Source organism: Oenanthe melanoleuca, chromosome 28 (genome assembly GCF_029582105.1).
Source record: "Oenanthe melanoleuca isolate GR-GAL-2019-014 chromosome 28, OMel1.0, whole genome shotgun sequence".
NCBI classification, from domain to species: domain Eukaryota; kingdom Metazoa; phylum Chordata; class Aves; order Passeriformes; family Muscicapidae; genus Oenanthe; species Oenanthe melanoleuca.
This window is the reverse complement of record NC_079361.1, coordinates 5,254,087-5,280,833: the sequence shown is the minus strand read 5'-3', so window position 1 is coordinate 5,280,833 and position 26,747 is coordinate 5,254,087. Positions and strand designations below refer to the sequence as shown.

The window sequence follows — 26,747 nt, the reverse complement described above, 5'->3', positions numbered from 1 at the left end:
ACTTCCGCCGCCGGGTGAGAGGTCGCGCCGTGGCCGCCGCCGCCCCCGCGCCCCCGTTTCCGGGGCTGCCCCGCGCCCGGGACATGGAGCGGCACTGACGGAGCCGCCGCCGCCGCCCCCTCCCTCCCCCGCCCTCCCTCCCGCGCACGAGCCGCCCCCGCCCGGCACGGGGAGGTCGCCGCGCCCCGCGGTGAGTGAGTGAGGAGGGGAGGGGAGGGGGGATGGCGGGCGCGGGGTTCCCGCCCCGGTACGGGCTGGCTGGGTGGGGCCCTGGCCTGTGAGGGGAGCGCTCCGCGGGCCGCATCCCCGCCGTGCCGGGCTGGGGGTGCCCGAGGGGCCGGGCTGCGGGGTTCGCCGCTTTCCGTGCCGTGTTTCCCCCCGAGGGGTGGGGGCGGCCTCTCCTTGCCCCGGGGGGCGATTGCTCGCCCGGGCTCGCCCCCAGGCCTGGCCCTCGGGGGCTCGTTCGCCGTTCGCTACCCCCGTGTGCTGCCCGTGGATGGGGTGATGGGGGCGACCCCTGCCCTTGGAGGATCCCGTGTGAGGGTGAGGGGCTGCTCGCTGCTCCTCACGGCCAGGGGCCGCCTGCAGCAGCGCGGGGATGGGGCCACAGGATGCTCCATCCCCGGGGCTCCCCCTCCCCTCATCCCAAATCCCGGCCCTTCCTCTGCACCAAGGGCAGAGCTCCCGGCGAGAGCTGCAGAGGGACACGGGCTGCCGGAGCTCGTCCCTCTCTGGAGAAATCCCCACCGGTTTATCCCACCCTCAATTGCTTTAATTTTTGGAGATCTTAAAGCTCCCGGCCACAGGGACATGTTGTAAGGGCTCCTGTAGGTGACTCTGTTCCTGTGTTCCATTGGCTCTTCCCGAATGATTCACGCTGGTTCCTGATCTCTTTTGTCTATTCTGCTCAGTTGCCTTTTTTTTTTTTTTTTTTTTTTTTTTTTCCTGGTTCAAGATTTTACTGTTCCTTCCTTGTGTGAAATCCGTGATCTGGGCTGGGTGCAATGAGGGTTTTGATGTTCCTGAGAATCATTAAAATCCCAGAACAGCTGAGCCTGGCAGGACCTCGGGCAGTCTCTGGTCCAACCCCGTGCTCAAGGCAGGGTCAGCTGGGAGATCAGCCCAGGTTACTCAGCATTCCTGAGCATCACTCCTGCTGCCCTTCACCTGCATCCCAAACTGCCCTGAAATTGCTGAATGCAGCTGCTTCCTCCCTCTCTGCTCTCCTCTGCAGCCAAGGAGTTTCTTTGTGATGCTTTGTCTCTCCTGGTCCCCTGTGAGTGCGTTTTTGGCTGTTGGGGGAGAGCAGGAGCCTCGACAGAAGGCAGTGGCAGGTCTTGAGTGTGTCTGTGATTCAGAGCTAAAGACCTTTGTACTTGGGGAGAGGGGACCTTGGGCAGAGAAGCACCTTCCTGTGCTGGTGGAGAACAGATTGGTGTGGGGAGCCAGGGTTCCTCGTGGCAGCAGGCTGAGGCACAGGGAAGCAATATTCAGGCTTGGAGAATAAATGTGCTTTTTGTGTCCCAGGTGGGACTGTGGCCCTCTGGCTGGCTCCTTATGGTGTGTCCTTTGTTTGCCTCTTCTCTCTAAGTGTGTGGACCAGACCTCTGGTTTTATCAGTTTTTAGTACCTGATACTTGCAAGAATTCCAGGATTGTGGGAAGGGGCTGGCAGAAAGGTTCAGTACTCAAGATTCTCGGATTTTAAGAAGAATTTTCTGGGAAAGAACGAGGCACACCACAGAGTTCACTGAGCCTCATTGTTCAGATGAAGTCTCACATTTATCAGGGCTGTTCAAATCCAGGCTGTGCTGACAGAACAGATTTGGACCAAGGAATGAAACCCAAGGATTTATTTGTGCCTCCCTGCTCAGCTGGAAATGTGACCTATGGAAGATGCTTTTACCCAGCAGTTGTATGAAATCTCCTTTCTCCCCTCTTCCTCCCCAGTTTCCTGTCCTGCCCAGCTCTCTGAGTAGTTAATGCAGAAGATAAAGAGGGTTCGTCTGGAAAACGAGACTGCAGGAAGTTGGAGAAGGTACGTCCAGGTCCCAGCGTGGCCTCTGTGTGTGTGGGACAGAGCAGCAGTCACCTCTGCACTGAGAGCCTTCTGAGCAATCCCATCTGTACAGTCCTGCCCAGGGAGCTCTGTGTCAGGATCTGTGAGTCAGGAAGTGACTCAGGACAATAACTTGTTTCACTCACTTCCATTATCGAGCTTTGCAGTTTTTTCTGGGTTGTGATTTCTCACCTGTGCTTGTGGTCCCCTCCAGACTAACACCTTCCCCCAGAGCAGGGCTTGGTGGCTCACCCACCTCACCTGACAGGGCACAAATGGCATTAAAAGGCCCCCAAGAGGCAGCTCCATGTTTCTGGGAGTGGAGAGAGCAGTGTTCCTGCAACAGCTCTGAGTCATCTCAGTCCCTGCCTCAGCGTGGGGCAGAAGGGACAGGGTTCAGCAAGGTGGAGATCTTCAATGTGCTACTGCTGCCTCTCTTGAGATGGTTAATAACTGGTGTCTTGATCCAGCTAACGTTTGAGCAATATAATCCCCAAATCTACTCTGAGATAAGTTACTCCTTGTTCTTGTTTACTTATGTACACAGTGTTGCCAAATACTGACTTGAGTCTTTTTTCAGAGGTGGCTGTAGTGACAGAGGCAGAAATCTGAGTTTCCTTTTACTCTGTATCATGGCAGGGCCTAAGTTTTAGAGGTTTTTTTCTTCCCTTCTAGTGGGAGGAATCCCTGCCCATGGCAGGGGTTTGGAATTAGATGAACTTTGTCACTTCCAGTTCAAACCATTGTGTGATTTTGTGAGGGTCCACCAGGCTCCAGCAGTGCCAGTGGTAATTCCCAGCACTCTCCCCTCAGTTTGTGTGGTGGCTGCTTTGCTAATCTCACTTCTCCACTCCATTCTAGTGCCCAAATCACCAGGATGAGAACAGTGCCAAGCTTGGAGCTGTGCTGTAAACATGATAAAATCAAGGCAGTAAAGTTTGGAGGGGGCTCCAGGCTCCAGTTCAGCTGGGGACAGGTACCAGTATCACATCTGTGGACTGGTTTTAAAGGTTAAACTTTGGCTTGTGAGGAGCCAGCCTGGCTGAGGGAGATGGATTCATGAGCTGGGTGAGAGTAACCCAAGGACCAGGTTTTGTGAGCTGAAACCAGAGCATTTAACTGGCTGAGTGGACGTGCAGTGGATGGGGCTGGGAGAACTGCACTCAGTTTGTGGATTTTCATGGTCTTCCTGTCATGTGTCTCTGACAGGCAGCACTTCTGCCTTCAGCTGGGACTTTAGCTGCTGCACTGGAGAGCTTGGGCACAGGCAGAGGCCACAAACACACAGTCTTAGGACATCCCATCATGCTCTCTTTTGTGGTTTCAGTTGGGCTTCCTGCCTGCCTTTGATTGGAAAATACTCCTCTTTATCCACTTTCAAGCTGTGGATTTACTGCTGGGCAGTAGGTACCAGGAGTACCTACAGAATTATTTTGGGAGCTTGTGCTTTCATTACTTTCAGCACAATTTTGTACAATTTTGGGACTTAGGAGTCTGAGGGGATGTTATATTTTCAGCCCTTGCACAAGGCTGATTATGTCTCCTTGGGGCAGAATTCTCCAGGCTAATTTTGCCCAGTAAACTGAAGTTCTGAAATTCTCTGTAACATTCTTTCAGGTACTTCCAAAACCCCTCAAATGTCCTCTTGGAGGTACATCCTGCTTCTCAAGTGGGGTGTCAGAAACAGGTTTCCCTAGTCCTCAGCTCATTCCTGCTTTGCAGTGGATGACATCACTGACCTTGGGCAAGTCTGTGGGTCCACCTCACCTCAAATTAACATTTGTGTTAATGTGGAGGCGGTTCCTGTCCTCTCCTTCCACCCCTGCTCACTGGGAAGTCTCTGAGGAATGTGAGCCACGTTTCTCAGGATACAGCCAGGGTCTTCTCTCTCAGCAAAGTAGTTGCACTTTTTCTTTCTGTTTCCCCATCTCTCTTACTCCATTCCTGGCCGCAGGATCTCCTCAGGTAAGTGAATTGCTGTGCTTGGGTCTGAACCTCTCTCCCCAAGCAATTGGCAGGTTTTCCTTGGGGATAGGAAGGGGATTCCACTTCTGTGGTCTCACAGGGTAGGAGTTTATGTGCCTTTATGATAGGTCATAGCTTTGATGACATATCTGTCCAAATTCCTGGAGTGGTTTTCCTTTGAGTCAAGCTGCTCCTTGTCTGCACCAGAATCTGCTGCTTGTGTTTCCTTTAACAGCTGATTCCTACAGCCAGCCCTGGGAGAGGGAGTTTGCTGAGGTCAGTATCTTCATTTGCAGAATTCCATATGGGATGGGAGATGCACTTTTCCTTTCAATATGTTTAAAATGTAATCCTTGAGTGCAGGGAATCCCAGGATCTGTAGTTTAAGGAAGCACTGATAGATTTTCAGGCTTAATGTTGTCCCTCTACTCCTCCCTCAGTTTTTTGCCCAGTTCTGAAGGGGAAGCGAGGATGACTGCAGTGGACACGCTCTCAGACAGCTCTGAAGTGGTCGAGATGGAGGATGTGCCTTCCCAATTCCAGGTGCAAAAGCATTCTTGGGATGGGCTGCGTGACATTATTCACAGCAGCAGGAAGTACTCGGGCATGATAGTGAACAAAGCTCCCCATGATTTCCAGTTTGTCCGGAAAACAGAGGAGTCCAGCCCGCACTCCCACCGCCTCTATTACCTGGGTAAGCTGCTGCCAGCCTCTGGGGAACCTGGGCTCTTCACACCCAGCAGGCAAGGCAAGGACTGGGGTGGGGAGCTGAGATTGGGTAATGAGGCTTGCAGGATCTCCTGCAGAGCAGGGGCTCCCAGTCCCACACAAGCACAGGGATCAGCTGTGACAGGGAAGTGTTGGCCAGCAGCACTTCTGTGTTCTTTGTCACACAGGGGATGGCCAGGAGAAGGGACTGTCTCGTGCCTCTGGAGCTTGGGAGAAATGGGATTTACTTTCTTCATTAACCAGACTGACTTTCCAAGAAATTTGCTGTCAGTAATGACTAATTATATGTTGCAACATATTAATGGCAGGGTGGTGGTGTCTCCTGCTTTATTAAGTGTCATGAAAGTTGGATGCTTTCAAGAGGAGGGAAGAAAATTGAGCTGTTCCTGGCATTTACAGGGAAATACCCCTTTCCTGCAGTGGGACTGAAAGCAGAACTCCATGTTGTACAGTTCCCTTGTTCCAGATGGAGCCACAATGTAATTAGTGACAGAGTTGTTGGATTTTAGTAACTGGATAATTTTGTGGCTGGTAACATGGGAAGCTTTATAAAGGGTTTGTTGTGCTTTGGGGCATGAGCTGATCATTCCTGGGCCAGTACAAAAACTGCTGGATGTGCAGCTCTGTGCAGTGACTGCTGCCCTGAAGTGACCCTGCTGCTCTTCCTTCTTTTGCCAGGTTTGGAGTGTAGGTCACTGTAGGATGCTGGATTTGAGGGACTGATTTGTTGTGTCACTAAGCAGCTCCTGTCTGCCAGTGACTTGATTTGTGTAGTTCTCATAAATTCTTGGGACACCAGTGCTGCTCTGAAGGGCAGGATTCAGAGCTGGCATATTTTTCATGTCAAGTCTGAGCAGTGAGGCTTGATTTAAAGCTGAATGTGTTTCCAGTTCACTTTGATACTGGTTTTGATCTAGATGATTAAAGAACTAAGTGGCTAATTTTAAATTTTTTTAATGTTCTGTTGTATGAAATGGCAACCAAACCAGCTACTAGGTGGTTGGTGTTCTGCCAGGGTGTGACTGCTGCAGGAGCCAGAACCAGGAATGAGGATACATGAGTGCCTTTTCAGTGTTTCCTTCCTAAAGGAATTGCACAGGGCTTAGAGCAGATTAATCCCTCAGTTAAGATCAGCATCAGCCAGGTAATCCCAGGGTACCTCTTCTCAGATGTCCCTAATAAAAGGTAAATGCTGATTTAAATGCTGATTCTTTTGCCATAATAATGGATAATAATCCCAGGGATGGGGCAGCCACAGCTTCTCTGGACAGCCTGGAAGCTCACAAGTGTTTAATGCCCCAGCATTAAATAACATTTTAAAGTGTTTAAATGAAACTGAGGAGTGGATGGAGACTCCTGATGAACTTTGCTGTAGGCTTGAATATTTCACTTGGAAGCAAAGTAAACTGTCTTTTGGGGAGGAAGGCAACGTTTTCCTTGTAAATGCCAATTGACTGTAGTCAGCCTGAGGTCACTGGGGAAAGTTCTAACAGAAGGGGAAGGGAAGTGCAGGTCACAGTGCCTGGGTGTCAGATCTGTGTGTCCAGTCATCTGTTCCTCTCTGCAGTTTTTCCTCTCTGGCCATCTTCAATCACTCCTGGGCCATCCCCACAGGGTTTTCTGTTGTATCATGGCAGATGCTGCTTATGTTAAACACCACATGCTCAGCACTTTGGTGTTCCTGCATCTCTGAGGATTAGATCCTCACATATTGCTCTGCTTCCCGAGCACTTATTAATGTTTCAGTTTTAATTTGAAGTAACTACTGCTGGGTCAGCCAGCTCAGAAATCTCTCTGTTCTGCTCAAACGTGTGCAGAGTAGGCAGTATCAGGGCACATATCCCTGTGTGAATTTCTGATCCAGGGAGTCTCTACAGCAGAAGTAGAGGGCAAGTTCATGGTCTTTGTTTTTGTGGAAGCTGTCAAAATCACTGTCAGGGTATTTGATGGTTGTTTTGGAAGTTGGATGAAGGCCAGGAGCTCATTTGATAACCACAGTCAAAGGCTTATGTAAAATGACAAGGTCTTTTGACTCTGTAGGATACTGTTTCATATTTGAATGGTTTCTCTGGAGCTTCCAAGCTTTTCCTTCCCCCCTTGCAAGCTGCTGCTTGGCCTGAAGGAGGTCCCTGTAGCAAATTTCTGTATGAGAGACGTGGAGAGTAGTGTTGAGTCACCCATTGAGGGAGTGGTGCCCTTGGAAGAGGATCTGGGGCACAGAGGACAGGCAAAATTGGAGGGGAAAATTGGACTTAATACATTCTGGAGAGGTGGGCTAGTGTTTAACCCTGCTTAGGAAAATTCCAAACAAATCAATATCTAAGTGGTTTAGATGTTATTCTGGGGTTGATCTGGGAGCTGCTTGGGAAGGAATGTGGGTAAAGGTCTCTGGGCAGCCCCAGCCCCTCTGTTTCCAGACTTCTGTTTGAATTTGCCCATGGCCTCTCTGTCCTGGCTAACTCATCTTAAGTAGGATGATGCTTTTGTCCTCCTCATAGGAATGCCATATGGTAGCAGAGAGAATTCCCTTCTTTACTCAGAGATTCCCAAAAAGGTACGGAAGGAGGCCTTGCTGCTCTTGTCCTGGAAACAGATGCTGGATCACTTTCAGGTGAGCCAGAGTGGGAGAGCCTGGGCTGTCAGTGCCTGGGGAAACTGGGTGATGCTGTGGTGGGGACATCTGTGTGGTGCCTGTCATCCTTCCTGCTTTTAACAAGTTGGGAAAGCTGAGTTAAATTGCTGCTTCTGCCTTACACTGTTGTGAGTGCACCAGAAAGGGAGGGAATTTTCCCCTCTCTGGTTTCAGTATCTTCATGTCCTTTGTCACTGACAGCATTGGAGGGTGTTGGTCTTTTCTCCCCTACTTCAGAAGTTCCTGGTGGAACAGAATTTATCTGTCTTGACCCCATTTGTGCTGCCAGTTCTCTCCAGGGTAATTCAAGATCCCGGAAGAACTTTTGTTTGCAGTGTCTGACATGGAAACTGTTTGTGAAGGCTGCAGATAACGTCATTAAGTTAATTGGTTACATCTCATTTGCATAAGCAGAGCAAGTGCAGCTGCTCTCAGTTCATGCTGAAGTGCCAAGTGCAGAACTGAGAGATTCACAGCTCAGCCCTCCTGAACAGGGAAATTTGGGGGCTGTGCTGGGTTTAGGCCTCCTGGACCCCACAGCTGTAGCTGCAGTGCAGGAGTTGGGGAGCTGTACCTGACACTGCTGCCTGCTTGAGCTGGGCTGCTGTGACAGGCTCAGAGTGCTCCTGTGAACGTTCCTCTCCTTGCAAATCCTCTCAGATATTCCTTCCTTCAATTCCAGGCAACCCCTCACCACGGGATGTATTCCAGAGAGGAGGAGCTCCTGAGGGAACGGAAGAGGCTGGGTGTCTTTGGGATAACATCTTATGATTTCCACAGTGAGAGTGGCCTGTTCCTCTTCCAGGCCAGCAACAGCCTCTTCCATTGCAGAGATGGGGGCAAGAATGGGTTCATGGTGAGTCTGCCAGGGATTTCATGGACACCACCTCAAAGGGATGGGTGGTTTGGATTGGAGATGGCTGCATGTGGAATCCCAGGCTGGATTGGGGTGCAAGGGACCTTAAAGCCCATCCCAGTGTCACCCCCTGCCATGGTAGGGACACCTTCCAGTGTGCCAGGCTGCTCCAAGCCCTGTCCAGCCTGGCCTTGGACACTTCCAGGGATCCAGGAGCTGCCAGAGCTGCTCTGGGCACTCTGTGCCAGGGCCTCCCCACCCTCCTGGAGCCCCTTCATGCACTGCAAGGGGCTCTGAGGTCTCCCCAGATCCTTCTCCAGTGAACACTCCCACCCTGGCTCCAGAGGGGCTCCAGCCCTTGGAGCATCTCTGTGGCTCCTCTGGACCTGCTCCACATCTTCCACATCTTCATCCATTTGGTTATGTGGTTGCTCTTGTGTCCTGTCAGGGCCCCTTTGCCATCATCCCCTGGGCTGTGCAGTGTCTCTGGTTTAGGTTTTTCTCTGCAGAGCTGGGAGCTGCTGTGGCACCCAGCTCTGTGTGTGTGTCTCTTGCTGTAGGTGTCTCCAATGAAGCCTCTGGAGATCAAGACTCAGTGCACAGGGCCACGGATGGATCCCAAGATCTGCCCTGCTGACCCAGCCTTCTTCTCCTTCATTAACAACAACGACCTGTGGGTGGCAAACATCGAGACGGGCGAGGAGAGGCGGCTGACCTTCTGCCATAAAGGTAACAGGGCTTCCTGCAGCCCCAGCAGGGAATTCCTGCTCAGCATCTGCCTGCAGGACCCACATCCCTGCCTCATTCCTTACAAGTGCATTTGTCTTTTGGGTCAGCATTTTCCAAGGAGATGTTAATGCAAAATGCAAATGCTGTCTGGTCTTTGTTCCTCTGCAGGCTTATCCAACGTTCTGGATGACCCCAAGTCTGCTGGTGTAGCCACTTTTGTCATTCAGGAGGAGTTTGATCGGTTCACAGGCTATTGGTGGTGTCCCACAGCTTCCACAGAAGGTCAGTCCCTGTTCTGCTCATCAAAGCTGCCTCCTGCTAGGAATGAGCTTCTGAGCAGGATTTGCCTTTGGCCTGGGTTTGGGCTGTTCCTGGGGAGATCACCTGAAAGAACAAAGCACTGGAGGGATTATATTGTGGAGTGTTTGCAGGTGGTCACTGAGAGCTGGGGCTGTACAGGTGTTCCCTCTGCACCAGTGCTGCAGGCAAGCCAGAAACAGCAGGAAATGCTGGTGCAAACAGTGCTGCTCTCTGCCCCAGGTTCAGAGGATTTAAAAACACTGAGGATCTTGTATGAGGAAGTGGATGAGTCAGAGGTGGAGATAATTCATGTTCCTTCACCTGCCTTGGAGGAGAGAAAAACAGATTCCTACCGGTACCCCAGGACAGGTGAGTGAAGCAGGTGGGGCTGCTGAGGCAGCTCTGGCCTCCTGCTGCAGTCAGCAGTGGAATTGGGGCTGTAAACTTTGCATCATTAATCTGGGCACTTACTGGGATGTAGGAACTGGCTGTAAATGCTGAGGCCTGATTGACTCTCCAATCCCAAAATCTGCTGCAAGAAAGGCTGAACTTTAAATCCCAGCCCTAAATGAAAGGGTTGCTGAGGAAGTGGAATATGTCTGGTGGTGTATTGTGGAATACATTCTGAATCCCATCTTTCCTCTCCCTCCTGGGAACAAGCAAAGCAAACTGTTCCCATTCCCAGAATGGCTCTGGTGTTTGCTCACATGCATATTTGATATTTGTAAATTCACACAGAGCCATTTCAGCAGGACCAGGGGCTGTTCTCCATAGAAGCTGTGTTTTGTGTAACCACAGAATGTTCAACTTGATCATCTTGTATTTTTTCACTTCTTCTCTGCAGGCAGCAAAAACCCCAAGATTACATTGAAACTAGCAGAATTTAAAACAGACAGCAAGGGTAAGGTAAGTGATAACTCACAAGGGGACATTGCACAGAAGGGTTTTTGAAACTCCTTAGAATTAAAACAAGGTCACAAAGAAATCCTACATAGTATTAGTCTGGATTTTTTATTCTCTTGTAATACCTGCTTCTCTCATGTGTTTATCCAAGAATTAGAAAGACTTGAAAATGGTGAGGAGAATCATTCTGGGGGTGATTCAGCTGGGAGTGTGGAGGGAAGGGAAAAGTGGGGCTTGCCTGGTACACCATGGCAGAGACAGGAGGGCTGGAGCCAGGTCTAATCCAGGGCTTCAGTCCCTGCCTGTGTCCTTTCCTGTGGCTGAATGCCAAAATCATTTTGCTTTGAAGCCTGTTTTTCCCTTCTCTTCCTGATCTTTGTAGCAAGGCTTGCTTCTCCTGGCCTGACCCTTGCTGATGGCAGTAGCTAAACTTCCTTGTTCTGCCTCTCCCTGAGCTTCCCTGGGAGGAGGTGATGAGCTCTGGTGCTCTGATTTGATGTTGGGCCTTGGTTTTGCTGCAGATTGTGTGTGCTCAGGACAAAGAGCTGGTGCAACCCTTTGCTGCCTTGTTTCCCACTGTGGAGTACATTGCCCGTGCTGGATGGACCCGGGATGGCAAATAGTGAGTCCATTTTCCTCCCAAAATAACTCTCCCAGGGGCTCCTCTGGTTGCAGACCCTTGATATGCTTCTGCTGTGTTCATGACCTGGTTTTAAAGCCCTGAGTGCCAGAAATGGCACAAGAATATTTGGCTTCTTCAGTGCTGTAACATCCTAAAAGTAGGAGTGAAGCAGGGCAGAGTGACAGCCTGTGGGGTTTGTCACAGCCAGAGTTAAATGACATTGATGCATTAAGTGGGCAGTCCTGGGGAATTCTTTGGAGCTGAAGGTTTTTAGCACAGGTACAATGTGTTTCCTGCTGAAAGTGGGGGTGTTCTGTGGGCAGTTTTATCTTTGTTCCTTGGCACAGTTTGCCATCAAAGCCTGAATCCCAGGGCAGGGGCAGGGTCTGTGGTGCCACGTCCTTGGTGCAGTGTGTCCAGAGGGAAGGGCTGCTCTGGGACTGGCTGTTGCTCAAATGGAGTACACAGTCTTGCCTGAAGAGCTAGAGTTCACCCCAGTCTGATTGAAATTTTAAAGTTCTTAATCTTTCCCCCTCCCAAGCTTGCTTGGCTGTTAACTGGTGTGTGTGCAGATTAAGAAGGTGACTTGGCTGTCTTTGAAGGTGGCATTCTGTAACTTGTCATTAATTTTCTGCTCTGGAAAGGAAATTTAGAGAGCTTTCCAGCAGGTAATCCCAGAGGTGATTGTGATGTTCTGCACCAGAGCTTATCTAAATGTGCTGAATATCTCAGTTCCTGAAATCCTGCAGCACTGGGGGAGAGCTGGCTCTTTTCAAATCTGTGTTTGCTGATGAAACTCCCCGGGATGCACTCACAGGCCTTGGGGTGGCCGTGCTTTGCCATCTGTCCTGCTGAGAGCCTGCAGGGCAGCACCACCTGCAGGGACCCTCCTTGGAGGGGAGCAGGGCTGGGGCTGGAGCAGCTCCTTCCCCTGGCTCTGTGTTGGGTCTGTGCCTGCCCCTGCCAGAGCAGGAGGAGGAGGCTGCAGACAGAGCTCCTGGAGGGTGATCACTTGAACTGGAGCAGAGCTGGAGCACAGACAGGGCTCCCTGAGGGAGGGGTGGCCAAGGAGGAGCTCCATTCTGCAGCCAGGGCTCTGGTGGCAGGGCTCCCTTGGAGCAGATCTGTCAGACATCTCGTGGAGCGATGCCCCTGTGAAGCAGCAGAGCTGGCTGGCAGTACGTGTGTGTTGGCACAGCTTCCAGGGGATTAGAAAGCAGCAGTGATGAGAAAAGCTTTGCATTCAGATGCCCAAATCCTTTCTGGCAGCGGGAGGGAAGAAAGGGGTGCATGTTCTGAGTGTTGGAAAGGGAGCTCTATTCTGTGGTACTGACATTCACCTCCGACTTCTCTCCCCAGTGCCTGGGCTATGTTCCTAGACAGACCTCAGCAGAGGCTCCAGCTAGTCCTCCTGCCTCCAGCACTCTTTATTCCAGTCCCAGAAAATGAGGAGCAGCGTGCTGAATTTGCCAAAACTGTGCCAGAAAATGTCCAGCCATTTGTGATCTATGAAGAAACCACTGATGTGTGGATAAATGTAAGAGGCTCGGGGCTGGGAGGAGAACACAGGCTGCTCCTTCCTCCCCTCACTTAACCATTCTCAGGTTGATTGGGTGTCCAGTTAAGTCCTTGCTCCAGCAGCTTTGCTACTCAGTACTCCCAAATTTGGTGTTGAATCAGGGGTTTGATAAAGCAAATCACTCACAGGTTTCTTATCTTGTGTGGCAGGTCCATGACATCTTCTATCCTTTCATCCAGCCGGAGGGGGAGGAGGAAGAGCTCTGCTTTATCCGAGCCAACGAGTGCAAAACGGGCTTCTGCCACCTGTACAGGGTGACAGCAGTCCTGAAGCCAGGCAGCCACGACTGGCTGCAGCCCTGTGTCCACAGTGAGGGTAAGGGCTGCAGCCCTGGCACTGCCCCTGCTCCTGGCCTGGGCTGTCCTTTGGGGAGGGCAGTGACTGATGCCCATGCTCTCTCTTGCAGATGATTTCAAATGTCCCATCAAGGAGGAGATTGCCCTGACTGCTGGGGAATGGGAGGTGCTGGCAAGGCATGGCTCCAAGGTAGGGGTTATTTTTATTCTCTTGTAGTGTCTCAGCTCTGCATTGTCTGCCCCCACTCCTGGCCTGAGTCCTCCCTCACGCCTGGGACCTGCTAGAACTGCTTAAGCTTCATTTTGTTGCTGTTTTTATTGCTGCCTCTGCTTTCCCCAGAAGTGCTGTAGGCCAGTGCACATGGATCTGATTGCCTTCTTAATCAGACTTCAGATTGCTCCTTAGGCAAATCCCGGGAGTGGGTCAGGCCATAAAAAAGGACACAAGTCTGAGGTTTAAGAGCAACAAAGAACCATTTTGTGGAGAAGCTGGGGATTGCTGCCTTTGCTGAGGCATTTTAACTCCAATGAGTTCTTGCAATGTGGAAATGTGTCCTGGCACTCGGAGTGAACTCTTGGTCTCCAGCTGATCCCTCAGCAGAGCCTTTAGGAAGAAGGCAGCTGGGGAATATAAAGCAATTTAGAATATGGAGAAGCTGTATCTGTTGTCGCTTGCAGAACAGCCAGAAATGAATTTTTATTAATCTTATAGAAGCCTAGTTTCATTTTTGCTTCAGGAATTAACTCCAAGTCTGATCTTTAACACTCCCAGGTGATTTCTGTCAAAATAAAGACCTTGTCTGTTCATTTCCAATTAATCTGGATTTTCACTTCTCGCTTTTTAAAAGACCAACAGCTCCAAGCTTTTGGTTTCTGCTGCTTTTCCTCAATCTGCAATTAACCTGCTGCCCCTCCCCATGTGGATTCTCACTGTACATGCTGTTGATTTTGGCCACAGCTCTTCCCTGCATGTGTTATGGCTAAAATTGTGTTAGCAGCAATTATTTTGATGCATTTGTTGCTCCACAGGGCTCTGCCTGGTTTTCCTGGCCAATTGAGTTGGATGTGTTTTTCCCTTTGCTGTTCACAGGGGTCTTCAAATTGTGGGTTAGCCAGAAATAGCATTTGGAAACTGTAAGGTGGAAAAACAGTTCAGTTACTGTTGCTGGATCAATGCAGGATTTAAAAGCTGTCGCCTCTGTTCCTGTCTGACTGGGTGGTTTTTAGAAACAGCTTTATCTGAACAGTAAAAATCCTATTTTAATGTCCCAAAGTTTGGTGCTGAGAGCTGTTAGACTGGTCCTCCCACAACTGGGAATTCATTACCCTGATGGCTGGAAAAAAGGTACCTGTACCTTCATAATGCAGCCATGCTGGCTGTGGCCAGGTGAGGGTTGGGCTCTTCTGCCAGGTAACAAGGGACAGGAGCAGAGGAAACAGCCTCAGGGTGCACCAGGGGGATTTAGGCTGGAGATGGGGAAATGGCTTCACTGGAAAGGTGGTCAGGCACTGGCACAGGCTGTCCAGGCACTGGGGAGTCAGCAGCCCTGGAAGTGTCTAGAAGGGTGTGGATGTGGCACATGGGGATGTGGGTCAGTGCTGCTGGGTTAAAGGTTCATCTTGGAGAGGTTTTCCCATTTTCTAAATGATTCTGTGGTTCTGTAAGATGCCATATAAGCACAGAATGTTCCTTGTTGAGATGATGGCTTCCTCTTAACCTGCAGGGAGCAAAGCCCAGCTTTTTATGCCCATTAATAAAAAAATGCTTTGATCTTTAGCAGAAAGGCTGAGGGGCTGCTCTCTGTCACTGCTCTGTGTTGTCTGCACTTCTCCAAGTGCTGTGTGTGTTCTCCTCACCCCCCTGCCCTGAGCAGCCCTGCCATGGCCTGTGTGTGTTCTGGGCTGGCAGAGGAGCAGAGCTTGTCCCTGCCTGTGCTGAGCCCTCTCTCCTGGCACAGATCTGGGTCAATGAGGCCACCAAGCTGGTGTATTTCCAAGGCACCAAGGACACCCCGCTGGAGCACCACCTCTACGTGGTCAGCTACGAGTCTCCTGGCGAGATCCTGCGCCTCACCACTCCAGGCTTCTCCCACAGCTGCTCCATGAGCCAGGTCTGTTCTGTCTTGGATTCCCACCTCCTGACTGCCAGGGTCCCAGCTGGGAATGGCAGTGACCAGTACGAGTCCTGAGCGCTGCTGGAGCCGTGGGCAGTGCAGGACCTCATTCCCTGACTGCTGTGTTCCCTGCAGAACTTTGATATGTTCATCAGCCACTACAGCAGTGTGAGCACTCCTCCCTGTGTGCACATCTACAAGCTCAGCGGCTCTGATGAGGACCCACTCCACAAGCAGCCCAAATTCTGGGCCAGCATGATGGAGGCAGCCAGTAAGTCCTGAGAATGTCCCAGGGGGGCCTTTCACTGAGAGCTCTGCCAGCAGTGCCTGGAGTGATGGGGAGGGGAGTGGCCTGAGTACCTCACTCTGAGGCAACATGAATCATGTTTTCTTGTGGGGGAGATACTTCTCCTGGTCAGCTCACCCAGGAAATGCTCTGTGAGCTTTTGAGGTGTTTCACACATTGAGCAAAAATCATGCTCAGGGTGTACAGAGTTGGCACACCCACAAGGATGTGGCTTTACTGTGGAATCACTGAAGGGTTTAGGTGAGAATGGACACTAAAGTTCATCCTGTTCTCATTCACTGACATGGACAGGGATGTCTTCCACCCCCAAGCCCTGTCCAACCTGGCCTTGAGCACTTCAAGGTGTTTTTTAATTTGTGATTTGTCTGAAGAGGGAAGGGACAAGTACCTGGGATGCAGTGGCTGCTCCATTCTGCACTGCATGTTTTAAAGGTTTAGGTAGAGCTCACAGCAGCACCTGAACCCCCTACTGCAAACCCTTCCTCCCATCCCTGTTCTCACCCTCTCCCACCCTGCACAGTGCCTTGTTGGAGAACTCCCAGCAGTCAGGTTTTCCTGTGGAATCCCTTCCCTGTGCAGGCAGGTGGGGGCTGTTTCCCAGGGAGAGGCTTTGCCTTGGTGTGGTTTGCTGTTGAAGGAGCCCTGCCCAGGGTGGGGTTTGCACAGAGCTGTTCAGGGGGGTGGGAGCAGGGCCTGCTCAGCCCCTCAGCTCTGTGTGTGCCCCTCCTGCTGCAGGCTGTCCCCCAGACTATGTCCCCCCGGAGATCTTCCACTTCCGCACGCAGTCGGACGTGGAGCTCTACGGAATGGTCTACAAACCCCACGATGTGCAGCCTGGCAAGAAACATCCCACGGTGCTCTTTGTGTATGGAGGCCCTCAGGTAAAACCCAGGGGAGCTGCTGGGGTCAGGGCTGGGGCTGCAGCCCAGGGCAGGGCTCTGCCACTCACACTTCAAGACTTGCACTTTGGGTAGCAATGAACACTGCCATGGAATCTAGGAATGGTTTGGGTTAGAGTGACCTTAAAGCCCATCCAGTCCCTCCCCTTCCACTGTCTTAGGTTGTTCAGAGATCCAGCGTGGCCTTGAACACATCCAGGGATGGGGCAGCCAGAGTTTCTCTGGACACCCTGTGCCAGGGCTTCACTACCATTACAGCAAAATCTTCCTCCTAATATCTAATCTAAACTCTCTTTGTGTCTGTGTTTGACCTCTGCTTCAAACTCAGATGACTTTTCTATCCTGTGGTTTGATATCCATGACTCTGATAGCTCAGTGAGTGGCTGCTGCCCAGCTCAGGATCCTTCACTGACACAGGAAGGCACTGAAGGCAGCAGCTCTGAAACTCTTCCTCTCTCCTTGTGCAGGTGCAGCTGGTGAACAATTCCTTCAAAGGCATCAAGTACCTGCGGCTGAACACGCTGGCATCCCTGGGCTATGCTGTGGTGGTGATTGATGGCAGGGGATCGTGCCAGAGAGGCCTCAAATTTGAAGGGGCCCTGAAAAACCAAATGGTAACGTCCTCCTTGTGCTGGGGAATCTGATGTTTGTCCTTCCTAAGGGTGGTGGCTGCTCATTTCCTGTGTGAGTGTTCCTTTCTCAAGTTTCTATATTTATCACTAACATGAGCTCCCTGTTGCCTTTCAGGGTCAGGTGGAGATAGAGGACCAGGTGGAAGGTTTACATTATGTAGCAGAAAAATACGGGTTCATCGACTTGAGCCGGGTCGCCATCCACGGCTGGTCCTACGGGGGCTTCCTGTCCCTCATGGGGCTCATCTGTAAACCCAATGTCTTCAAGGTGAGCTGGCACCTTTGGGACACTTGATTCCCTCAGTTTCTGTCCCTCTTGGCAGCTGGAATTGGCATTTTGGCTTGTTTGTGGTGGACAGGTGGAAATGTTCCTCTGACTCCACTCCAGTCCTGTGTCCTGCAGCTCATCCCTGGCTGGGGCTGGAGGAGGATGGCTCTGGGATGGGCTTGTTCTGCCATACAGGCAGATACTAGTGTGCTATTCCCCATCCCAAGTCCCCAGCACAGTTTCTGGATCATTCACAAGTCCTCCTTGCAAAGGGCAGGCCTTTAGTGCTGACGTGCAGGAATTTTTTCCCACTGTGACCACAAGAGGAACAGCAGGAGGATGAATCTGGGTTGCGTGTGGGATTGCTGAACGAGAATCCTGCTCTGGGTGACAGGACAGCCCAGAGCCTGCTTCCTCTGGTGCTGTGGGCAGGTGGTAATGGAGGCTGTGTGGGGGCACCTCTCTGTTTGACAGATTGCCATAGCAGGTGCCCCTGTCACCGTGTGGATGGCCTACGACACCGGCTACACCGAGCGCTACATGGACGTGCCCGAGAACAACCAGCAGGGCTACGAGGCTGGCTCGGTGGCACTGCACGTGGAAAAGCTTCCCAACGAGTGAGTACCTGCCCACAGCTGCTCCTGCTGCCACCTCTGCTCAGTCCCAAAGGAATGGAGGGGTTCTGATCACTCTAACTCAGCACAGCCGGGTCATGGCACCCCCAGCCCCTCTGCCAGGGAGGGCTCGAGGCCCTGGCACTGCTCTTGCCTGGGTTTGGCTTGTCCAGCTGGCAGCTCTTAGCTCAAACCCTCTGCAGAGCTTTTATTTGGTGCCTCGTTGTGTTTTCCAGCTGGCTTCTCATCCTGTTTCTCTCCTTATCTCTCACCCCATGTCCAGGCCAAATCGTTTGCTGATCCTCCATGGCTTTTTGGATGAAAATGTGCACTTTTTTCACACCAACTTCCTGGTATCGCAGCTAATCCGGGCTGGAAAACCTTACCAGCTGCAGGTAGGAGGGCCAGGAGTGGGGAGGGAAGGTCCCATAAATCTGGGGAAAGTTCCCTGCTGTGTGTTCTGGGGATGGGAGGAGCTGGAGGCAGATCCCCCACATGTGGTGTGATCTGGGGCCAGTGAACACCTTGCTGGACAGAGAGGAGGCCGGGAGGTGGCACTGTGGCTGCTCCATGGCTGGCAGATGTGCCATGTGCAGGCAGGGCTGCTGCCCCGGGGCCTGGAACTTTCCTCCTCCATGAGCTGTTCTGTCCCACTCGGCAGGGGTGGCTGCAGTGAGGGAGGGGCTGCTCCAGACCTTCCCTGGCACTTCTTGGTCCCGATGGAGGCAGGATGGGGGGAGCAGGGCTGGGGGGAGGGAGCTGTGTCCCTGCTGAGTGACCAATGGCTGTGTCTGCCCTGGCACAGATCTACCCCAACGAGAGACACAGTATTCGGTGCCCTGAGTCAGGAGAGCACTACGAAATCACGCTGCTGCACTTTCTACAAGAATACCTCTGAGAGCACGAGCCTCTGCAAACTGGACACTGACAGCTCACCTGCCCTCCCGCTCCCCGCAGCGTCCAACCCAGAGCACAAGGGGCTGAGTGCCCACGGCGGGCTGGGGGTGCCCCCAGGCCAGGGGGACAAGCTGGAGGGCACCTTCCCTTTGGACAGTGCCACCTTCTCTCACTTCCCAAGCTGGAGGTCTGCCCCTGCTCGGCTGCTCGTCCTCCTCCTCTCCTCCAGCCTGGCTGTTCAATGCTTTTTTTGCTGCTACTCCCTCTCTCCTGGGAATCAATGGACAGTGGTCTGTGTCCCGAGGCTGAGGTTTGTGTCCATCTCTCTCTCCCCAATCCTTTTCCCCTTCCACTGCACCTGTGCAGTTCCCAAACTCTTACCTGCAAGAACTCAGTGCCTGTGTTGGAAACGGAAGAGCCGAATCAGAAGCTGCCTTAAGCCAGGAGTGCGAGGGAAGAGACAACTACCTACTGCTCACTGGGGATCTGGTCTGTGTCCTGGCCCTGCTGCCACCCTGGAGCCCTGGGAGCTGAAGAGAGGTCTACAGAAGCATGCAACACTAGTCATTTTTTTATATATATATCTATCTATTTTCCAGTTTAAATTTGCAGAGCAGACGGAGGAAGTGGCCGGGGCCGGTAACAGCCTCTGATCCTTCCTCTCATGGCCGCTCTCACAGAGTTGTGCCAACAGGTAGCACTGGCAGCTGGCTACAGCCAGAGCCTCTCTCCAGAGCTCACAGCAGCATTTGGGTTTTTGCAACACAAGATGGATGGTATTTATGCAAATCCTCCCTCCCTCTGTTCTCTGTGCCGCCTCCCGACCCCCCTGGTCCTTCCCCACGTGCACTGAAATCGCCTGTGCTTCAGTTCTCTGCGGGTCAGTGACTGCTCCCCGTGCCCGTCTACTCAGCAACGCTCTCTCCTGGTTTTTATTTACCTGGGCAACAGGAACTGCAGTTCTGGGGAGGGGGATTGAGCAATCACACCTCAGGGGAGCACGTCCCCCCCTCAAGCCAAGGGTTCTGCCAGGGGCAAAACGAAAACACAAACAAAACCCACCCAAATGAACCACGTCGACTTGCCCTGGAGTATTTTAAGTGCGTATTATGAAAAGAAAATATTTTTATGGATTCTTATTCTTTTATAATTATGAGTGTAAGATGTAGCGACTCATTAAAATATTGGACAGAGACGTGGTGGCTGCTTTGGGGGGGGAGGAAGCACAGCTGCTGCCACAGGCAGAGCAGCTCTGCTGAAAGCCAAGTGCTCTGTTCTTTCTGTGCCGAGCAGTGCAGAGAATATTAAATCCCTGATGTTCCTCGGGGGAAGCTGAGGGTTGGGAATCCTGGGCTGTGTTCTTGGCTTGGAGTGACCTTGAGCGAGTCAGCACCAGCCTGGGGTGGGCACCTCCCTCCCTGCCTGCCTGCCCTGGGCTGGGGGTGCAGCTGCTCTGGGCCTGCCCCTGCTCGTCCTCCCAGCTCAGAGCTCCCCAAACGTGGCCTTGCTTTGCCTTCCAGGGGAGCTGCTGTTCATTAACCCGCTGTTAATGCCCTGAGGGTGCTGCTGCAGGATTCTTCTAAATGCAGAGCTTCTTCCAGATGGAGCATTTGGGTTCCTGGGGGAATGGCTGGCAGCAGATTTTGCCCCCTCTTCTTGTCCCTGTGCCCAAATAATTGTCCCAATTATTGCAGTTGTGGTTTAGCTGCTACAAAGCACCTCAGGTGTGAGTTTTGGGGTCAGAGGGGTGGAAGGAGACAGGTGGAGGAAGTTGCACCCTCTGTCCCTGCTGCCCTCACAGCTGCTTGATGGTAAGAAGCTTTATTTTTGCAGGGTTTGTTTCTGTGCTTCCCCTAATTTAATTTTTAGGCTTAATTTAAACTGCTTTTTCCTGTCTCCAAAAAGTCGAGTGTTTCCTAAAATCTCTTAAAATTCTTGTCTAGAAGAGTTTGCAGATCTGTTGGCTCCTCTGATTTCCCAGCTTGCTGCAGGGTTGTTTGGCACCCTAAAAAGGGGTTGGTCATCTTTTGGGGATTGAGAATCCCAAGAGGAATTAGTTCCTATGGAACAGGCTCTGTGGGGATTGAAACACAAATGATGTGGGAGCCCCCACCCCAGTGACCTGCAGGAAAGGTGATGGGAACAGGAGCAGGGTGGCTCTGGCTGGAGGATTTGCAGCTGGAGGATGAAGCTGAGTTAATTTCCTGAGTAATGACAGAGGAAGCAGCAGGTGCTGGGGAAACCAGGCAAAAACGACTTTTCCTCAAGAATTTGGAACTTCAGAGTGGCTTGGGAAGCATTTCTCTCCCAAAACCCACCCTGTGGGGCTTTATTTTTAGGTGTGGAGGGAGAACAGATGTTCTTGAGGACTTATTTTTAAAACAAAATCACTCCTCAAGCTACAAAATTAGCTCAGAAAAGTCACTCCTTGCCCTGAAAGATGCTCGGATGGAAAACTTCCCGGCATCTCCGTTCCCAAAGTGGGTGGGATAAAGCTGCAGCCACAGCTCTGGCTCTGGGAATGTCACAGCAGTGGAATCTCTGGGTGCTCGGGGGTCTCAGGCATTTGATCTCTGTCCTGGGCCGGGCAGGCAGCACCCCCAGAATAACTGCAGTGGCTCCCAAATCGCAGGGTCCCTGCAGGAGGAGAGGGGTGTCCAGGGAAGGCACTGGGCTGGGCTCTGGGTGTGTTTGCTGCCCAAAGGAAAGGCTGTAAACTGATCGTGGGGAATCCTCTCGGAGAGATTTTGGAAATCAGAAGCATCCCAGCTCCGTGCTGGGACACAGGGAGGGATTCAGGCCTGACCTCTGCAGAGAAACTCCTGTCCCTGCTCCCTCTCACGGCTGGCACAGATTTCTGTCCCCTCTCCTCTAATGCGGGATTTTCCTGCTCCCAGCCCCTGGCTGCAGCTGGAATTCCCAGTTCTTCACTTCACTGGCTCCTTCCTGAGGGTGAACTGAGACTCTGCAGGCCTGGGCTGAGCCCGTGCTGAGCCCCTTGCCCAGGGACTCGGGACCAGCACCTGGAAACGGAGCTCGGTCATCTTCCCTCGCCCACGCGGCCAGCGCCCAGATGGGCAAGTGCAACGAGAGCTACTGCATCCTGACCACAGGGCCTCTTGTCCCCGAGGTTCCCTGTGCGCTCTGTCCCTCAGCCCCTTGCCGTGCTGTCCCTTGATGTCCCCATGTCCCGCTGTCCCTCCCGGTCCCCGCAGGTTCGGCCCGCCCGGGCTCCTGCCCACACCCAACATGGCCGCCGTGGGGCGCCGTGCGCTGACCCCTGCCGGCCGCCATACCCGCCCTTCCTTTCCAAGATGGCGGCGCCCAGCGGGAGGAGCTGCCGGCGCGCCTGGGCCGCGCTGGTTCCCGCGGCCCTGCTGTGCCTGGCGGCCCGAGCGGCCGCGGGACCGGGCACGGCCCCGGGTGCGACCCCGAGCACGGCCGAGTTCGACGTGCGGCCCGGCGGGGAGGTTCACTCCTTCTCCCGGAGCCTGGTGAGCGGCCGGGCGGGAGGCAGCGGGAGGGGAAGAGGGTACGCGCCACTCGCTGATTGGCTGCGCGCCACGTCAATCATGTATCCTGCTGTGGTGATTGGCTGGGCGCGAGGGGGGGCGGGGCGAGCGGGTGGGGGGTCCCCAGGGAGAGAGGGGTCCCCAAAGGGGGCGACAAAGGCGGGAGGATCCCAGGGAGAAAGGGGGGCTCCGAGGGGAGGGGGGAATCCCAGGGAGAATGGGGGGCTCCGAGGGAAGGGGGGCCCCAAAGAGGGGCTCCAAGGGCGGGGGGGCTCCAAGGGCAGGGGATCCCAGAGGGAACGGAGGGCTCCAAGGGAAGGGGATCCCAGGGAGAATGGGGGCTCCAAGGGAAGGGGGACCCCAAAGTGGGGCTCCAAGGGCACGGGATCCCGGGAGAACGGGGGGCTCCAAGGACGGAGGCAGCCTCCACAGAGAAGGGGTCCTCGAGGGGAATGATCCCCAGGTGGGGCTCTCCAGCAGAAGAGGGTCCCCAAGGTGGGACCCTGGGTAGTGAGGAGACCCCCAGGGATGGGACCTGCCGTGGATAATGGCCCCCAAGAAAAGGGGGTTTCCAAAGGGATGAGGCACCCCAAGAGGGGGAGAGGGGAAGGGGGATCCTCATGGGAGGGGGTTCAGCAAGGGAAGGGCCCAGGAGGGGCTGGGGGTCCCTGGGCACCCGGAACACGAGAGCTCAGCCCAGCAGGCAGGAGGGAATGGCCCCGGGTGCTGCCAGGGGAGGCTCAGGCTGGACATTGGGGAAGATTCTTCGTGGAAAGGGAGGTCGGGCACTGGCACAGGGGCACTGGTGGAGTCCCATCCCCGGAGGGATTTAAAGCCACGTGGATGTGGCACCAGTGGTGGCCTCGGCAGTGCTGGGCTGTTGCCCTGATGGTCCTGGAGGGCTTTTCCAAGCTCAGCGTTTCCTGGATTCTGTGGAGGAAAAGCTCGTGCTAAGGTGGGGCTGCTCCTGTTCCTCTCTCCTGGCAGGGGGATTTCAGCTGCACCTTCACCTACTCGGCCCAGGGCGGCACAAACGAGGTGAGCCCCGGGAATTCCTGCTGCAATCGGCTCCTTTATCTCATCCGAAAAGGAGAAGGGGCTCGTGACTGTTTTGTGTGAGGGCACGATGGTGACTGAGCCTGGAGGGAGCCCTGGGGGCCACCAGCGAGCGCTGGGCTGGGGCTGGGTGATTTTGGGGCTCCTGCTGCCCTGGAGGGGAGAGGCTGGGCTGGGGCTGGGTGATTTTGGGGCTCCTGCTGCCCTGGAGGGGAGAGGCTGGGCTGGGGCTGGGTGATTTTGGGGCTCCTGCTGCCCTGGAGGGGAGGGGCTGGGCTGGGGCTGGGTGATTTTGGGGCTCCTGCTGCCCTGGAGGGGAGGGGCTGGGCTGGGGCTGGGTGATTTTGGGGCTCCCGCTGCCCTGGAGGGGAGGGGCTGGGTGATTTTGGGGCTCCCGCTGCCCTGGAGGGGAGGGGCTGGGCTGGGGCTGGGTGATTTTGGGGCTCCCGCTGCCCTGGAGGGGAGGGGCTGGCCCGGAGGGGTCTCCCCACGCTGAGCCAGGGTGTTCCCTGCAGCAATGGCAGATGAACGTGGCAGTGAGCGAGGACAGCGGGCTCTTCTCCTGCTCCGTCTGGAGGTGAGTGCTGGGCACGCCCCGCGGGCGGCTCCGGGGCAGGGACAGGACCCTGCTCCTCTCTGCATTTGCATCTCGCAGGGGAGGGTTTCCTCTCCCGGGGATGCTGTGCCTCTGGGGGTGCAGCTGGTGGTTTATAAATTCTGTGTTCCCCTCTCCCCCAGTTCTGCACAAAAGCTCCAGGAGATCCAGAGGTGGCTGTGGGGGGAGGGAGGGAGCCAGGAATCCTTCACTCCTCTGCACCTCCACCCTTTGTGCTGCTGACAAAGGCTCTGCTTTCTCCTTTCAGGCCCCAAGGGAAGTCTTATCTCTTCTTTACCCAGTTTAAAGCTGAAGTGAAAGGAGCCAAGATTGAGTATGCCATGGCTTATGTAAGTCCCAGCTGATCCCGGGGAAGCAGGAGTGTGGGAGGCTGCTATAAAACACGAATTAGACATGGAAAACATTTATTAGACATCTGTGCCACAAAATGTGCTCCATCGTGTCCCTAATTAGAGGCTGGTGGCAGGCAGGGGAGGGGGGCAGCCTGAGCCTGCTCCATTGTGCTCCTGCCCTCTCAGCCACTGGGCTTTGCTGGGAGGGGGCTCCAGAGGCACCGGGGCACAAAGGGAGTCTTGGCTTGCCTCGACGAATTGCATGTGACAAAGCAAATCAAACCTCTCCTGGTGTTTTTGTCTGGCTCATTCTTCCATTTCCCAGTTTCCAGGGGTGAGGCTTTCACTCACCCCGAGGACACCAGTCCTTGGTTTAACAGGAAATACAAAAACAGCTAGAGATTTTCCTTCAGGTTTCCTTTGTGCACTTAATTCTTTCTCTGCACATAAATCAGAAACCTGCTCGTTTTCAGTGTGCTGCTGTTTGGTTGGTTTGAATTCTGTGACTTGCTGGATTGCCTCAGCCTCTTACACCTCCTTCCTTCCTGTTGCAGTCTCAGGCTGCTGCGGGTGCCCTGAGCGACATCCCCTTGAAACAGGAAGAATTTGAGATCTCTGAAACAGCAGGTGAGCTGTGAGAGAGGGGCTGGGCTGGGGGGCAGGCCAGGGACATGTTTAAACTCAGATAGGTGACAGTGCCATGGAGCTGCTCTCAATCCACTGGATTGTGTGGGTCCCATCCCAGTTGAATTCCGAGGGTGAGGGGGGTTTCTCCCCCAGCCTGGCATGTGCAGGAGGGAAAAGCAGTGCCTGACACCCTGGAAAGGGCCCAGTGGGGCTGTTTTCTTGCTGCTTTTCCCCCTGCTGACCCTGGGCCTGCCCCCCTCTCTCCTGCAGTGTCTCACAGGGAAGGCAAGTTCCGTTTCGAGCTCTCCAAACTCGTGATTGCAGCAAAACCCGCCCGGGACGAGCTGTGAGCCGGGGCCATGTGGCACTGAAGGATCTCCTGGTCACCTGCAGGGCTTTTCTTTTGCCTGGCTGAACCTTTTATGTTTTCCATACTGAAATGTGCTGGGGGCTGATGTGAGTTGGGCTTGGAGGTGTGAGGACAGGTTTGTTGTGCCTTGTGTCAGAGTGGCAGCTGGAGATCCCCCTGTGCCCCTTCCTGCCTGGCTGAGCAGGACACAGCTCCTGCAGGGGCTCCTTATCTGCTCCTGCAGGGGCAGTGCAGGGAGATAAGAGGCTGGACTTAAGCAGGGTTTGCTAAAGGGAACTTGTTAACTCTGTATTCTCTGGAGGGGAGATGGGATTTCTCTCTCCAGCAGCGTGACAGGAGGAAATAATTAATCTATTTCTTTCTCTCCCCCTCTGTTTCCCTCTAACTCCACTTCCCTCTCACTGTATTTCCCCCTATTTCATGCTCTCTTTCTTCTCTCTCTCTTTCTCTCTCTGTTTCTTTCTTTTTCTAACTTTCTTTTCCTTTCTATCTTTAAAAAAGCAGCAGTAGAAACTTTCAGGCTCCCTGAGAGTAAATTAAAAACATTTAAAAAACTTTTAAACATTTAAATAAAAAAAATTACTCTCAGGGAGCCTGAAATTTTTATAGTGGTTTTTTTTTCTTCTTTTTATATATTCTCTAGAGGGACCCTAATCAGCAGCCCCACCCCTGGGGAGGGGTTTGGCCAAATTTCTGGTTCGATGTGAGGGAGTGGCTGGGCTGGGAGGGAGGGAAGGCAGAGCAGCTTATTCTGACACAATCAGGAATCAATCCAGGCAACATTTCCACATCTCAGCACAACCATGGGACTATTTTATACCTACAGAAAAGTGATTTTTTTCTTATCCAGAGGAATAACAGGGAATGTGCAATTCCTTTCCTGTGTGTAAATACAGCACAAATAAAGAAATAAAGCATCATGCTCTGCTCTCTCTCCTCCCCTCTCCAGCCCCTTTGTTGCTGAGGTTTCCCTTGGGAATTTGGGGGCTGCAGAGGGTTTAGGGGGTGGTGCAGCTGACACAGACACACACCTTGGGAGCAGTGAGGAATTTCTGGCTGGGCATCCCTCAGCCCCATCCCACCACAGCTGCCTGGGGCTCCCAGCTCTGTTCCTGACAGGGGAGCTGTGGGCTCCTGGTGTTCTGCACCCCCCTTGTGCCTGGGCTTTGCCCACCCCAGGCTGTGTCACACAGTGACCCTGAAATGGCAGAGGCAGAGCCTTTGTGCCTTTTATTTCCTTTCATCCTCCACATCAGTGCAGGGGTGGGGAGGGAGCAGAGCAGGAGCAGCCCAGAGCCATCCAGGGAACAGGAGGCACAGGAAGGTCACAGAGATAAAGCCAGGGGAGACTCTGTGGTGTCCTGGATGCTAAAAGGGCAATTTCCAGAGCTCAGGGCTGAGCTCAGTGTGCTGGGAGCAGCTGGAGCATCCCTGCCAGAGCACCCCCTGCTCCCAGAGCACCCCCTGCTCCCAGAGCACCCCCTGCCCCCAGAGCTCTGCTTTGGGCCCCTCTGGGCAGGGAGGGGATCTGGGGTGCAGAGGAGCACGGGGGGTGTCTGCTGGGAGCAAGGTCTCACAAAATCCTGGAATGGTTGGGGCTCATCCAGCCCCACCTTTGCCTGGGCAGGGACACCCTCCACTGCCCCAGGTTGCTGCAACCCCCAGTGTCCAGCCTGGCCTTGGACACTCCAGGGATGGGGCACCCTGTGCTGGGGCCTCCCACCCTCCCAGGGAACAATTCCTTCCCAACATCCCATCCCTGCCCTCTGCCAGAGGGAAGCCATTTCCCCTTGTCCATGCAAATCCAGGATTGAGCAGGGACAAGCAGAATGCA

At 53.5% G+C, this 26,747-nt stretch overlaps 2 protein-coding genes across 2 annotated transcripts; both read left to right on the top strand.

Moving 5' to 3' along the window:
• The first annotated feature begins 34 nt into the window (after nt 1-34).
• Nucleotides 35-19,595, top strand: DPP9 (dipeptidyl peptidase 9). The gene is made up of 21 exons (XM_056512793.1): nt 35-190; nt 1,950-2,037; nt 4,464-4,717; nt 7,251-7,363; nt 8,067-8,240; nt 8,801-8,969; nt 9,138-9,251; nt 9,510-9,638; nt 10,114-10,175; nt 10,694-10,794; nt 12,154-12,331; nt 12,523-12,688; nt 12,780-12,859; nt 14,628-14,780; nt 14,919-15,054; nt 15,826-15,971; nt 16,457-16,603; nt 16,737-16,889; nt 17,364-17,506; nt 17,787-17,898; nt 18,309-19,595. The coding sequence occupies exons 2-21, from the start codon at nt 1,982-1,984 to the stop codon at nt 18,399-18,401; spliced, it is 2,679 nt and encodes an 892-aa protein (XP_056368768.1). The 5' UTR covers nt 35-190; nt 1,950-1,981; the 3' UTR covers nt 18,402-19,595.
• Nucleotides 19,596-21,696: 2,101 nt separating this feature from the next.
• Nucleotides 21,697-25,833, top strand: MYDGF (myeloid derived growth factor). The gene is made up of 6 exons (XM_056512807.1): nt 21,697-21,894; nt 22,900-22,950; nt 23,484-23,545; nt 23,832-23,913; nt 24,471-24,543; nt 24,814-25,833. The coding sequence occupies exons 1-6, from the start codon at nt 21,715-21,717 to the stop codon at nt 24,891-24,893; spliced, it is 528 nt and encodes a 175-aa protein (XP_056368782.1). The 5' UTR covers nt 21,697-21,714; the 3' UTR covers nt 24,894-25,833.
• Nucleotides 25,834-26,747: the final 914 nt, after the last annotated feature.